At 45.1% G+C, this 16,109-nt stretch overlaps 1 protein-coding gene across 3 annotated transcripts in view; it reads right to left on the reverse strand.

The window, feature by feature from the left end:
- THAP12 (THAP domain containing 12) overlaps window positions 1-10,038 on the reverse strand; it is a 48,232-nt gene extending 38,194 nt beyond the window's left edge. The window contains exons 1-2 of one of the 3 annotated variants that reach the window (XM_073548611.1): window positions 9,911-10,038; window positions 8,483-8,603 (exon numbers count right to left, since the gene is read on the reverse strand). In XM_073548611.1, coding sequence (XP_073404712.1) covers window positions 8,483-8,497 — 15 coding nt within the window. In that variant the 5' untranslated portion in view covers window positions 8,498-8,603; window positions 9,911-10,038. The other 2 variants (XM_073548612.1, XM_073548610.1) reach the window with 2 other exon arrangements.
- Between the last annotated feature and the right edge of the window lie 6,071 nt (window positions 10,039-16,109).

Here is a 16,109-nt window from a genome sequence, read left to right on the forward strand (position 1 = left end):
TAGAGAAGAGAAAGAGAAGAGAACTGTCTGAGGACAGGAGGACCAAAATTGTTGAAAAATATTCACAATCTCAAGGTTACACGTCCATCTCCAGAGATCTGGATGTTCCTTTTGTCCACGATGCACAACATAATCAAGAAGTTTACAACCCATGGCACTGTAGCTAATCTCCCTGGACTTGGACGAAAGAGATAAATTGATGAAAGGTTACAACTCAGGATAGTCTGGATGGAGGATCAGCAGCCCCAATCAAGGTCCAATGAAATTCAAGCTGTCCTGCAGGCTCAGGGTGCATCAGTGTAAGTGTGAACTACAGTGCCTTGCGAAATTATTCGGCCCCCTGGAACTTTTCAGCCTTTTCCCACATATCATGCTTCAAACATAAAGATACCCAATGTAAATTTTTGGTGAAGAATCAACAACAAGTGGGACACAATTGTGAAGTTGAACGAAATTTATTGCTTATTTTAAATTTTTGTGGAAATGCAAAAACTGAAAAGTGGGGGGTGCAATATTATTAGGCCCCTTTACTTTCAGTGCAGCAAACTCACTCCAGAAGTTCATTGTGGATCTCTGAATGATCCAATGTCGTCCTAAATGACTAATGATGATAAATATAATCCACCTGTGTGACTGTCATCAAGTCTCCGTATAAATGCACCTGCTCTGTGATAGTCTCAGGGTTCTGTTTGAAGCACAGAGAGCATCATGAAGACCAAGGAACACAACAGGCAGGTCCGTGATACTGTTGTGGAGAAGTTTAAAGCCGGACTTGGATACAAAATGATTTGCAAAACTTTAAACATCCCAAGGAGCACTGTGCAAGCGATCATATTGAAGTGGAAGGAGTATCATACCACTGCAAATCTACCAAGACCCGGCCACCCCTCTAAACTTTCATCTTAAACAAAGACTGATCAGAGATACAGCCAAGAGGCCCATGATCACTCTGGATGCACTGCAGAGATCTAGAGCTGAGGTGGGACAGTCTGTCCATAGGACAACAATCAGTCGTACACTGCACAGATATGGCCTTTATGGAAGAGTGGCAAGAAGAAAGCCATTTCTCAAAGATATCCATAAAATGTGTCATTTAAAGTTTGCAACAAGCCACCTGGGAGACACACCAAACATGTGGAAGAAGGTGCTCTGGTCAGTTGAAACCAAAATCGAACTTTTTGGCAACAATGCCAAACGATATGTTTGGCGTAAAGGCAACACAGCTCATCACTAGGAACACACCATCCCCACTGTCAAACATGGTGGTGGCAGCATCATGGTTTGGGCCTGCTTTTCTTCAGCAGGGACAGGGAAGATGACCAAATTTGATGGGAAGATGGATGGAGCCAAATACAGGACCATTCTTGTAGAAAACCTGTTGGAGTCTGCAAAAGACCTGAGACTGGGACGGAGATTTGTCTTCCAACAAGACAATGATCCCAAACATAAAGCAAAATCTACAATGGAATAGTTCACAAATAAACGTATCCAGGTGATAGAATGGCCAAGTCAAAGTCCAGCCCTGAATCCAATCGAGAATCTGTGGAAAGAGCTGAAAACTGCTGTTCACAAACGATCTCCATCCAACCTCACTGAGCTCGAGCTGTTTGCCAAGGAAGAAAGGGCAAGAATTTCAGACTCTCGATGTACAAAACTGATAGAGACATACCCCAAGCGACTTGCAGCTGTAATCGCAGCAAAAGGTGGCACAACAAAGTATTAAGTTACAGGGGCCGAATAATATTGCACGCCCCACTTAAGCATTAAATTTCGTTCAACTTCACAATTGTGTCCCACTTGTTGTTGATTCTTCACCAAAAATTTACATTTGGTATCTTTATGTTTGAAGCATGGCATGTGGGAAAAGGTTGAACAGTCCCAGGGAGCCGGATACTTTCGCAAGGCACTGTATCCATCCACATGTGAATGAAATGAAATGGCATGGCAGGAGACCCAGGAGGACCCCACTCCTGACACAGACATAAAAAAGCTAGTCTGCAGTTGCCAAAATGTACATCAGTAAGCCAAAATTCTTCTGGGAAAGCTTCTTGTGGACAGATGAGACCGAGATAGAGCTTTTTCGTAAAGCACATCATTCTATTGTTTGCCAAAAATGGAATGAAGCCTGCAAAGAAAAGAACACAGTACCTACAGTCAAATAAGGTGGAGGTTCAGAGATATTTTGGGGTTGTTTTGCTGCCTCTGGCACTGGGTGCCTTGACTGTGTGCAAGGTATCATGAAACCTGAAGATTACGAAAGGATTTTGGGTCACAATGTAGTGTCCAGTGACAGAAAGCTGGGTTTGCGTACTAGCTCAAGGGTCTTCCAGCAGGACAATGACCCCAAACATACTTCAAGAAGACCCAAGAAATGGATGAAAACAAAGTGCTGGCGAGTTCAGAAGTGGCAGCAATGAGTCTGGATCTAAATCCCATTGATCACCTGTGAAGAGATCTAAAAATTGGTGCTGGGAGAAGGCGAAATATGAGAGACCTGGAGCAGTTTGTGATAAAAGAGTCATCCAAAACTCCAGCTGAGAGGAGTAAGAAGCTTGTGGATGGTTATAGGAAGCGATTGATTGCAGTTATTTATTCCAAAGGGCGCAACCAAATATTAACCTGAGGGTGCCAACAGTTTTGTCCAGACTATTTTGGGGGTTACGTATGAAATGTCCAATTTGCCTTTTTTATCTTTGTTTTTGTGTTGTTCCAATACACAGAAAGGAAATAAACCTGTATAACAAAACATGTGTAACTGCAATAATGTTCTGGGAGAAATACCGCACTTCACTTTCTGGAACAATTTCAAGGGTGCCAACACCTTTGGCCACAACAGTAATGCTTGGCACAACCCCTTTAAGAGATGCATCACTGATTAATCCCTTCACGACATTTGATGTATAAATACACGTCATATGTCGTGTCTCGCCCCTTTGGTCCGGGCCCATGTGCCAATAACAGCAATGGGTGGAATCGCGATCCATCCGCAGCTGTTAACCATGTTAGATCTCGCTCTCAATCTCCAACAGCAGCATTTAACACGATCGAGCCAAAAACGCGTCATGAACCTTGCTCAACGATACTCCATATGATCATGGGGTGCCGATGGGTTGGCATGACCCCCATGCTTATCATTGCCGATCTATGAGTGCTGCCCAGTGGCCGGCGCTTATAGCAAATGATTTTTGCCACATACAGCAGAGCTGAAGCCCCACTATGTATAGCTCAAGCCCATCAGAAGTCTCCTATGGAGGCTATTAAAAGTAAGTAAAAAGTAAAAAAAAAAAAAAAAAAAGTTTAAAAAGTTCAAATCACCCATTCAAAATAAAACAATAAAAAAATATCAAAAACACAAATATTTGGTATTGCTGTGTTCAGAAACGCCTGATCTATCAATATATAAAAATAATTAATCCAATTGGTAAAAGGGAGTAATGAGAAAAAAAAATTTAATGCCACAGTTAAGGTTTTTTGGTCGCTGCAACATTGTGATAACAGATGATCAGATCTTATCTCCCCCAAAATGGTAGAGAGAGGGACTTTAAAGGCCCTTTTACATTTAGCGATGCACCAGCGATCCGACCAGCGATCCGACCCGGTCAGGATCGCTGGTGCATCGCTAAATGATCGCTAGTGAGCTTTCATACAGAAAGATCTCACAGCGATGCAGCAGCGATGCAGCAGCGACGCAGCGCACAATACTCACCTTTCACACACAGCGATCCTGACGTCCTCCCGCCCGCGTCCAGCGTCGCTCGTCTCACACAGCAGGAAGCCCAGCAGGAAGCAGACGATGAGAAATGGAGCCGGGCATTCTCGCGCGATTAGCGATGGACAGCGGGGGAGCCGTCGTTGGCAAGTATCACACATAGCGATGTCACTAGCAATATCGCTATAACGACACAAAACCAGTGACGTTTTAGCGATATTGCTAGCGATATCGCTTAGTGTAAAACCCCCTTAACACTGATGGCTTATCCTTAGGATAAACGAGGAGGTGTCGCATTGTATGTTAGAAACGCGTATATCTGCACAGAGATTGAAGCTTCAGAGACTGGGAGTTCTGTGGAAACTGTTTGGGTAAGAATACAAGGACAGAACAATGGAAAGGACACCATTGTAGGCATTTACTACAGGCCGCCTGTGCAAGCTGAAGATATGGATGAACTCTTTATGCATCAAATGGCCAAGTTCTCCAAAAAATATGACATAGTTGTCATGGGAGATTTCAACTATCCAGACATTTGTTGGGAATCTCTCTCAGGCAAAACTAACAGGTCAAGGAAATTCTTATCCTCTCTTGCTGACAACTTTATCTTCCAAAAGGTAAGGGAGAAAACAAGGGGAACTGCTACCTTGGATCTAATCCTTATAAACAGGGAGGAAATGGTTGAGGAGGTAAAAGTGGCTGGGACCCTAGGAGGTAGCGACCATGCTATTTTAGAATTTTGGATAACTAGAGGCGGAAGACCTGTGAAGACTCAGACGTCAAGGTTAGATTTCAGGCTGAGTGCAGACGTACTTTTTGGCCCTGCAGATTTTTCCACGCAGAATGGAAGAAATCCGCAGGTCAAATGACCTGCATTTTTCCTGCGGATTTCTTCCATTTTTCCTGCGGTTTTTGTGCGGTTTTCCAATGCGGTTCTCCCCCTGCGGATTTGGTGACAGGGGAGATGGAAAACCGCACAAAAGAAGTAACATGCTGCGGATTTTGTACCACAGGAAAACCGCACGGAAAAATCCGCAGCGCCTGCACAGCGGTTTTTTTTTTCCATTGATTTTAAGGCTACTGTACATCACACTGCGGATATGCAACGTTTCTGTGCAGTAAAATCTGCTGCGGATCCGCTGCAAATCTGCATCGTGTGCACACAGCCTCAGAAAGGCAGATTTTAAGAGATTCAGAAAGAGAATTGGAGGGATCCAATAATGTCCAGGAAGGATGGGAAATCTTGAAAAACAAAATTCTAAAAGCACAGTTGTTAACAATTCCGAAAAGAGGGAAGAAAAGGAAGCATTTAAGGAAACCAGGATGGATGAACACAGAACTTAAGCACATGCTAAAAAGGAAGAAAGAAATGTTTATAAAATGGAAAGAGGGAGGCATATCTAAAGAAGAATATAATGCTGTCTGCAGAACCTGCAGGGCACAAATCAGATTAACTAAAGCTGACAATGAATTGAGGCTTGCAAGAGACGTCAATAACAATAATAAAGGATTTTGGGGATATGTCAAAAGTAAAAGAAAAGTCAAAGATGCTATAGGATTTTTACAGGATGAAAATGATGAAATGGTAAGACAGGATGTTGAGAAGGCCGAACTTTTAAATTCCTATTTTGCATCTGTTTTCTCTCAGAAAGGAAATGTAACATCAACTGTTCTTCACTGTCCTATTAAGGGAATAGAAGAATCCAGGATATCTATAAACAGAAAGATAGTGAGGAAACACTTAGCTAACCTAAATGAATTCAAGTCTCCAGGTCCAGATGAATTACACCCCAGAGTACTGAAGGAGATAGCAGAAGAAATTTTTGAACCCCTCGCCATAATCTTTGAAAATTCTTGGAGAACAGGAGGAGTGCCAGAAGACTGGAAAAGAGCAAATGTTGTTCCTATCTTCAAAAAGGGGCAGAAGGTGGACCCAGGCAACTATAGGCCGGTGAGTCTGACTTCTATACCAGGAAAGATCTTTGAACAAATTATTAAACATGTATGTCAGTACCTGGATAAGAATGACGTGATTAAACAGAGTCAGCATGGGTTTGTAACTAATAAGTCATGTCAGACTAACTTAATTTCCTTCTATGACGGAATCACTGATTGGGTGGATCAAGGAAATGCTGTAGATATAGTATATCTTGACTTCAGCAAAGCATTTGACAAAGTATCTCATACAATCCTTATTGAAAAAATGACTAAGTATGGAATGGACAAGGCAACTGTTAGGTGGATTCATAACTGGCTTAGTGATCGGACCCAAAGAGTGGTCGTAAATGGCTGCACATCCAGTTGGAAGAATGTCTCAAGTGGGGTACCACAGGGCTCTGTCCTGGGCCCTGTATTGTTCAACATCTTTGTCAACGATTTAGATGAAGGAATTGAGGGTAAACTGATTAAATTTGCTGATGACACAAAGCTAGGAGGGATAGCTAATACTAGAGAAGAGAGAGAGAGGATTCAAAAAGATATAAATAAACTGGAGAAGTGGGCCGCAACTAACAGAATGGTTTTTAACAGGGAGAAATGCAAAGTACTACATCTGGGCAATAAAAATGAAAAAAGCATATATAGAATGGGAGGAATAGGGCTAAGTGACAGCACATGTGAAAAAGACTTGGGTATACTAATAGATCACAGACTGAATATGAGTCAACAGTGTGATGCAGCAGCAAAAAAGGCAAATGCAATTCTAGGATGTATTATCAGAAGCATACAGTCTAGATCACGTGAAGTCATTATTGCCCTCTACTCCTCTTTGGTCAGACCTCATCTGGAATATTGTGTCCACTTTTGGGCACCACATTTTAAAAAAGACATCAACAAACTGGAGCAAGTTCAGAAAAGAGCGACCAGAATGGTGACCGGTCTGCAAACCCTGTCTTATGAGGAAAGGTTGCAGGATTTGGGAAAGTTTAGCTGCAAAAGAGAAGACTGAGAGGAGACTTAATAGCTGTCTACAAATATCTCAAGGGCTGTCACATTGTAGAAGGATCAACTTTATTCTCATTTGCACAAGGAAAGACTAGAAGAAATGGGATGAAACTGAATGGGAGCAGACACAGATTAGATATCAGAAAAACCTTTTTGACAGTTAGAGTGATCAATGAGTGGAACAGGCTGCCACGAGAAGTGGTGAGTTCTCCTTCAATGGAAGTCTTCAATCAGAGGCTGGACAGACATCTGTCCGGGATGATTTAGTGAATCCTGCTTTGAGCAGGGGGTTGGACCAGATGGCCCAGGAGGTCCCTTCCAACTTTACGATTCTGTGATTCTAGGATAGGTCACCAATGTCTCATCGGTGGGATATGACACCAGGTACCCCCGCCGATCAACTGTTCCATCTAATCAATAGGGGTTGGGTGTGCAGTACCCTGACAAGTGTCCCACCCCCACTGATCAAACATTGGTAACCTACCCTAAGGATAGGCCATCAGTGTTAAAGTCCCGGACAACCCCTTTAAATGGGTACATTTGAGTTTCCACAAGAGCTGGGTAACAATGGCAGCCATGGTGGCTTTCTTATTACGGTTTTGTATTATCTTGCAGCTAATCAACAGCGGCAAAACTACAACTCCCAGAAGAAGCCCACATCGGGAATTGCATTTTCAGACTTCTGCTCCATGCTTTTCACTGCAGCTTTGCTCCTTTATGACACGTCTTGGATCAGCTTAGGTGACTTGTCTATTGGGGTTTAATGTTAAAATACTGTGTCAGATTACCGTTTTGTCCCTCCATGCTTTACACTGCAGCTCCGTTCTATTGGGACACAGCTATTTAAAAAAAAAGTCCCTCCTGTTCAGCCACCTCATGTATAAGAGTGAGGTACACTGCCTAAATCTTGGCTGCATTCTCTAATGTAGGTACAACGCAGTCCACCTCCTGTGTCAGCTCTGTCTCTCCTTGCTTTATACTGCAGCGCTGCTTATTTAGGACACAGCTATAAGTGACTCGGGCTTAGCTGTGTAATCAAAGTCTGAACCAAAACCTTGCTTAGTGGCGCAAGCTGTTGCTACATGCTTTACACTGCAGCTACGCGCCATTAGTGACTATGTTGTAGTGTCACGGTCTAATGTGAGTCTATTGTGACCACACGGAAATCAAACTTGACTCGGGCTAGTGGCTTGCCTCTTCCCCCATGCTTTAAACTGCAGCTTTGCTTGGTCAGGTCAGCAGCCTAAGGCTGTGTGCACACGCTGCGGATTTTGCTGCGGTTCCGCAGCGGTTTTGACCGCTGCGGACCTGCAGCAGTTTTTGCTGCGGTGTACAGTACCATGATTCCCTATGGGAATCAAAAACCGCAGTGCAGATGGTGCGGAATTTTCCGCGCGGATTATCTGCGGTTTTCAATCCGCAGAAAGAATTGACATGTCAATTCTTTCTGCGGATTCCGCTGCGGTTTGCCATCTCCTCCATTGAGGAGATGAAAAACCGCAGGGCAAAACCGCAGAGCAATCCGCAGGTAAAACCGCAGGTCTTTTGACCTGCGGATTTTACAAAATCCGCACCTAATCCGCAGCGTGTGCACACAGCCTTATGAAGGAAGGGGCCACAATAAAACGGAAGGAGCCTGGAGATTATCCATCCCGACGCAATCATGTAAAACTGTGGTCTGTAGTCTTTCACAGGTAAACTATAAGTCCCAGTATGCTATGAAAGCTGCAGGCCATCAATGTATGCTGGGGATTGTAGTTCCCAGCGTGGACTGGAGAGTGCCGAAGGGACGTGTACGGAGGCGATGTGCGCGGAATGCCGGCTACTCACACTTCTGCAGATCATGGAGTCCTCAAAGTGCTGGGCGCACAATCTGTAGTGCTTGTTCAGCTGATCGGGGGTCTTGTCCTCCAGATCATATCTCCGACAGTTCTCCACCCACTTCTGACACCTACAAAATATGAATGATTCCAAAAAGATTAAAATAAAAATGTAAAACAGCATTGAAATTAAAATAGGAAAAAAAAAAAAAAGTCACCCCAAAACAAAAAAAAAAGTACTGAAATCAAATAGAAGAGAAAACTGAAAAAAAAACGGAAAAAGTATTGAAGAAAAATTTCACACCATAAAGAATTAAAAAAAAAAAAAAAAACACGTTTATCCCCAAAATAGCGACAAACCAATTTTTTCTTTAAAACAAAAAAAAAAAATCTACAAATTTGTAAAACCAATAAAATGTAAAAAGACAAAAAATGTAGCGCAGTCGCCGAGATCGGCCCGCCGTGCTCAGACCGGCCGGCGGCTCTCCTGACCCTTAGAGATACATGAAGCGGCCACGCTGGGGTCGGGAGAGCGCTGCCTCCGATTTATATGGCTGTCCGACAGTGTCAGAAGCCCCTCACCCCACTGGTCGCAGGTGCGAGGGTCCAGGGAAGGACCTGACTGATAGAGGGTTAAACCAACCCCCCCCCCCCGAGACCCCAAGTAATTAATGGCTCCCTCCGTTATGATGGAACCAGCAGACCCCACAAGACGCAGGAAAACAGGATCCGGCAACAGCAGCTCGTCGGCCGCGTCTTATAAAATGATGGGACGGCCGTGTCGGCGCTGGAGACTGCACTCAGGGGGTCCCGAGGGGGTCCCGAGGCCGCCATTCAGCGACAATGCCCAATAAAGGGGTCTAACGGGGCACACGGGACCCCCGAATATTCCGTGACGACGGCAGATCATAAAGGATGACACCCCCCCCAGGGGGGATCGCGGGGTCCGGAGACGTCGGCCGTGTCCCCAAGGCTGCTCGGACCCCCGGAGCACGGCTGTCACACAGAAAGGATGAGGGGAGATCCCCAGTGTGGAGAAGGTGGGGGTCCCATGACGGCCCTAATACACAGGTGTAGAAAAGATGCCCCCTCCCCCATAGAAAGGGAGGAGGACCCCGGTACTGGGACCCTCATTATCCCCCCGCTCTGTCAGGAGCTGCTCTCACCGGCCCGGGTCCCGCGGGAATCTGAAGAACGCCAGGTCGGACTGTGTGCTCTTTCGGGTGCAGTTCGGGGCAGCGCAGAAATTCGGCATTTTGGATATGTAACGGTTTTTCGTTGGGGGGAGGGGAAGCACCGGGATGACCCCGAATCCTCCCCTCACCAGGGGGCGCGCTGACTACCGGGAGACACCCAGGCGCCCGCCGCTCCACACTGCTGTGCGCGGCCTGGAGGAATCACACACCTATCCCACAAAGCACCGCGCGGCCGCTCTAACCTCACACTGTACTCTATGGTTCACTGCAGAGGACGCGGGGAAACCATAGAGATGCGCGAGGACAGGGATAGAGCGGAGCATGCTGGGAGGACCTGAATAGACGGCGTCACCTGTGGCCCTGAACAGAGAAATATCTGCTGACTGAGAGCTCTGAGCCGTGTATCTCATCCTCTACTGTGTGATTCTGACTGCTGAGCCGTGTATCTAATCCTCTCCTGTGTGATACTGTCTGCTGAGCCGTGTATCTAATTCTATCCTGTGTGATACTGTCCGCTGAGCCGTGTATCTAATCCTCTCCTGTGTGATACTGTCTGCTGAGCTGTGTATCTAATCCTATCCTGTGTGATTCTGACTGCTGAGCCGTGTATCTCATCCTATCCTGTGTGATTCTGACTGCTGAGCCGTGTATCTAATCCTCTCCTGTGTGATACTGTCTGCTGAGCCGTGTATCTAATCCTATCCTGTGTGATACTGTCTGCTGAGCCGTGTATCTAATCCTATCCTGTGTGATACTGTCTGCTGAGCCGTGTATCTCATCCTCTCCTGTGTGATACAGACTGCTGAGCCGTGTATCTAATCCTCTCCTGTGTGATACTGGCTGCTGAGCCGTGTATCTAATTCTATCCTGTGTGATACTGACTGCTGAGTCATGTATCTAATCCTATCCTGTGTGATACTGTCTGCTGAGCCATGTATCTAATCCTATCCTGTGTGATACTGTCTGCTGAGCCATGTATCTCATCCTCTCCTGTGTGATACTGACTGCTGAGCCGTGTATCTCATCCTCTCCTGTGTGATACTGACTGCTGAGCCGTGTATCTAATCCTATCCTGTGTGATACTGACTGCTGAGCCGTGTATCTAATCCTCTCCTGTGTGATACTGTCTGCTGAGCCGTGTATCTAATTCTATCCTGTGTGATACTGTCTGCTGAGCCGTGTATCTAATCCTATCCTGTGTGATACTGTCTGCTGAGCCATGTATCTCATCCTCTCCTGTGTGATACTGACTGCTGAGCCGTGTATCTCATCCTCTCCTGTGTGATACTGACTGCTGAGCCATGTATCTAATCCTCTCCTGTGTGATACTGACTGCTGAGCCGTGTATCTCATCCTCTCCTGTGTGATACTGACTGCTGAGCCATGTATCTAATCCTCTCCTGTGTGATACTGTCTGCTGAGCCGTGTATCTAATTCTATCCTGTGTGATACTGTCTGCTGAGCCGTGTATCTAATCCTATCCTGTGTGATACTGTCTGCTGAGCCATGTATCTAATCCTATTCTGTGTGATACTGTCTGCTGAGCCGTGTATCTAATCCTATCCTGTGTGATACTGTCTGCTGAGCCGTGTATCTAATCCTATCCTGTGTGATACTGACTGCTGAGCCGAGTATCTAATCCTATCCTGTGTGATACTGTCTGCTGAGCCATGTATCTAATCCTATCCTGTGTGATACTGTCTGCTGAGCCGTGTATCTAATCCTATCCTGTGTGATACCGACTGCTGAGCCGTGTATCTAACCCTCTCCTGTGTGATACTGACTGCTGAGCCGAGTATCTAATCCTCCTGTGTGATACTGTCTGCTGAGCCGTGTATCTAATCCTATCCTGTGTGATACTGACTGCTGAGCTGTGTATCTAATCCTATCCTGTGTGATACTGACTGCTGAGCCGTGTATCTAATCCTATCCTGTGTGATACTGACTGCTGAGCTGTATCTAATCCTATCCTGTGATACTGTCTGCTGAGCCGTGTATCTAAGCCTATCCTGTGATACTGACTGCTGAGCCGTGTATCTAATCCTCCTGTGTGATACTGATTGCTGAGCCGTGTATCTAATCCTATCCTGTGATACTGACTGCTGAGCTGTATCTAATCCTATCCTGTGATACTGTCTGCTGAGCCGTGTATCTAATCCTCTCCTGTGTGATACTGACTGCTGAGCCGTGTATCTAATCCTCTCCTGTGTGATACTGATTGCTGAGCCGTGTATCTAATCCTATCCTGTGATACTGGCTGCTGAGCTGTATCTAATCCTATCCTGTGATACTGTCTGCTGAGCTGTGTATCTAAGTCTATCCTGTGATACTGACTGCTGAGCCGTGTATCTAATCCTCTCCTGTGTGATACTGATTGCTGAGCCGTGTATCTAATCCTATCCTGTGATACTGACTGCTGAGCTGTATCTAATCCTATCCTGTGATACTGTCTGCTGAGCCGTGTATCTAAGCCTATCCTGTGATACTGACTGCTGAGCCGTGTATCTAATCCTCTCCTGTGTGATACTGACTGCTGAGCCGTGTATCTAATCCTCTCCTGTGTGATACTGACTGCTGAGCCGTGTATCTAATCCTCTCCTGTGTGATACTGACTGCTTAGCCGTGTATCTAATCCTCTCCTGTGTGATACTGACTGCTGAGCCGTGTATCTAATCCTCTCCTGTGTGATACTGACTGCTGAGCCGTGTATCTAATCATCTCGTGTGATACTGACTGCTGAGCCGTGTATCTAATCCTATCCTGTGATACTGTCTGCTGAGCCGTGTATCTAATCCTATCCTGTGTGATACTGACTGCTGAGCCGTGTATCTAATCCTATCCTGTGTGATACTGACTGCTGAGCCGTGTATCTAATCCTCCTGTGTGATACTGACTGCTGAGCCGTTTATCTAATCCTCTCGTGTGATACTGACTGCTGAGTCGTGTATCTAATCCTATCCTGTGTAATACTATACCCAATGTAAAACAATGTACATTGACTTGAAAAAGTCTTCATACCCTGTGAACATTTTCTGCGGAATGAGATGTAGTTTTCAATGACATCATTCATTTTACTATACAATGTCCTGGGAAGCTGGAAAAAAATTCTAAATGTGATGACGTTGCAAAAAGAGAAACAAAAAAAAACAATAATTCCTCATTTTTTTGCTTTTATTACTCTTTATTGCTATAACAATAACTTTGCAATATGGTTCTCCAGGTTATTATGAGTACAGCGATACCAAAGTTGTAATTTTTTTTTTAAGTGACAACACAAAATTGGAAATTCATGAAATAAATTACAATTTTTCCTGTGTTGCCGTTTTCCGAGACCTGTATCATTTCCATGTTTTTTGTTGGTGGAGATGTCTGGGGGTCTATTTTGATTGCTGACATTTTTATTAATTCCCCGTCGATGCAGATATTTTAACTGCTCCTCTTTGCATTTTTTTTGTGGTATTTTAGCCCTCAAAAAAATCTGAATTCTGGAATTTCAGTATACCCGTATATACTCTATACTCGTGTATAAGCCGACACCCTAATTTTGCCACAAAAAACTGGGAAAACTTATTGAATCACGTATAAGCCTAGGGTGGTAAATTTCAAAAGTAAAAATAGATACCAATAAAAGTAAAATTGAGACGTCAGTAGATTAAATGTTTCTGAATATCCATATTGAATCAGGAGCCCCATATAATGCTCCATACAGTTCATGATGGCCCCATAAGATGCTCCATACAAAATACACCCCATATAATGCTGCACAAAGGTTAATAATGCCCCATGAGATGCTCCATAGAATAGGCCCCATCAGATGCTCCATAGGTTATGCCCCATATGCTGCTCCATAAGATGCTCCATAGATTATACCCCCAGAAGATGATCCATAGTTTATGCCCTCATATTCTGCCCCCATAAGATGCTCCATATATTATGTCCCTATAAGATGCTCCATATATTATGCCCCCATATGCTGTCCCCATAAGATGCTCCATATATTATGCCCCATATGCTGCTGCTGCAAATAAAAAAAAGACATACTCACCTCTCCGTCGCTGGGGGCCAGGTGCCGGTGTCACTGCTGGCTCAGGACCCGGCACCTGAGATATTCACCTGTCCCGGGTCCATCGCTGCTTGCCGCTGTCTGCCGCGTCCTCTGTCAGTGACGTTCAGGTAGCAGAGGGCGCGGCGCGCACTAACCACGTCACCATGCCCTCTACTGTTTGAATGTCACTGACAGAGGACGCGGCAGACAGCGGCGAGCAGCGATGGACCGGGGACAGGTGAATATCTCAATACTTACCCCTTCCTGGCGCGGACTCTGCCGCCACGGCCTCCCTTCCTTCAGCGGTCACGTGGTACCGCTCATTAAACTCATAAATATGCTCATATTCATGACTTTAATGAGTGGTACCACGTGACCGCTGAAGGAAGGAAGGGAGACGGTGGGAGCAGCGGGGGGACTGCAGAGACCGTGCCAGGAGGGGGTAAGTATGATCTGACACCCCTGCTCCCCCGCCGACCCCCTGGCATATGACTCGCGTATAAACCGAGAGGAGGACTTTCAGCCCCAAAAAATGGGCTGAAAATCTCAACTTATACTCGAGTATATACAGTACCGTATATTTTTCTCTCTTTACAGCGTTTACCAATCAGATTATTTTTTTATTTAATTTTTACAAACACAAGGTTATCACGTGTTTGTTTTATTTATTTTTAATAGGGGGAAAAAAGAGGGTGTGATTGGAATTTTTATATTTTTTTTAATATTTTTCATATCTTCCTTTTTTTTCTTTTTTAGAAGGAGGGAAAAGGGGAAAGTTAGGTTATTGAGTTGAGGTGATAAGTCTGTCTAAAGAGATGTTTTTAAAGCTCACTTATAAACGTGGGGGCTAGATATTAGATTGTTTGGGGTAGTGCATTGCAGAACACTGGCGCAGCACGAGAGAAGCCACACTAACTATTTTAAAATCGGTCGGATTTTGATGCAGGAGAGTGTTGTGAGTGTCATGCATTTTTTTATGGGAGTACAATCCGATTTTTCACACCTAGTATCCGATTTACACCCGAATGCAGTGCGATTGCTGTCCAGCTGCAATGAGATTTTAACATGAGCTTTTACATAGAGAAATTCTCTGTCATTTACACATCGTTTTCAAAGGAAATATTCTTCAAACGATATTCTTCAAAACACACACACATATAATAAAAGCCAACAATTCATGTGCTGCGTACAGTTAAATCACTGAGTGACAGGTTAGAATAGATACACATAGAGTAAATAGATATATAGATGTCAGTGATACACGTGTATATATATTACATAGAAGAAAATCTGGCAATTCTTCTGCACAGTACTGTAAAATCATTGCAGGAGCCGACAGGATAGGAGAGATGGATTACATGCAATAAATCCATATAGTATAGGTAGATATATAGATGTCAGTGACAAATACAATTAGTACAGAGTGTGTGTGCAAAATACTGGACATGTATTTAATTAATAAACGATTAATTTTTGTAAAAAATGGCATGGGGTCCAGCAGAGAGAAAGCTGACGGCTGGTGGCAGATGTTTATAGCCTGGGAAGGGGGAAATACCCATGGACCTCCCCAGGCTATTCGTATCAATTCACAACTGTTACACCCGGTCCCTGTCCTGGCTCTGCGCCCCGGTCTGCCGCTGCTCCCCGTTCAGGGCACTGACATCGTGCCTTGCACGTTGTCCCTGTGCAGCAGCCGGCTCCCTGTGTGTCCCATGCTGCTTCTCAGTGTTCAGTTCTCTCCCCTTCCCCCACCTCCTGGCGTCCCATGGGCAAGTCTTCAGCTAAAGCTATTAGGGCATGCGCGCTCCCCTGGCTTCATAAAAGGACAGCGTGCATTTTTCAAAATGGGTAATTATCCAATGGCAGCACACTGGCTGCTATTTCTGGCCTCTCCTCCATAGAGAGCGCGCCGGAGCAACGAGTATCAATCACTGCTACATCCGGTTCTGTTGCTAACCTGTCTGCGCTGCGTTTGCAGTCTTTGTGCCTTCTCTCACGCTATCTGTCTCCACAGAATATCTGTATCCTGATAACCCTGGCTATCTCGGCAATCATCTGTGCAAACGCCATCCCGTTCCGCCAACAGCCATCCGAGTCTGAGGACTGTGACAAGGTTTCTAGAGCCTTCTATCTACCAACTGCCCAGATCCAGGTCCCGTCTCATTACGGACTCTGCTATTATTTCCTGTTATCCCTTTTGGTCTCGCTGGGACAGCTGCCACGTGTCCGGGGTCTAACTGGAGGTAGCATCTGTGTCCTCCGGGCATTCTATTCTGGTCCTGTTCCGAGGGACTTTACTACGGGTACCCGGGGCTCACTAGTTACGCCCCCTTCGGAGCCCCTCGGACCATGGCCCGAGGTTCCACTTTAAAAATAAAATTACATCAACTGTATAC

The sequence above is a fragment of the Dendrobates tinctorius genome, unplaced genomic scaffold (assembly GCF_039654945.1).
Source record: "Dendrobates tinctorius isolate UK_male_01 unplaced genomic scaffold, ASM3965494v1 ptg000157l, whole genome shotgun sequence".
NCBI lineage: Eukaryota > Metazoa > Chordata > Amphibia > Anura > Dendrobatidae > Dendrobates > Dendrobates tinctorius.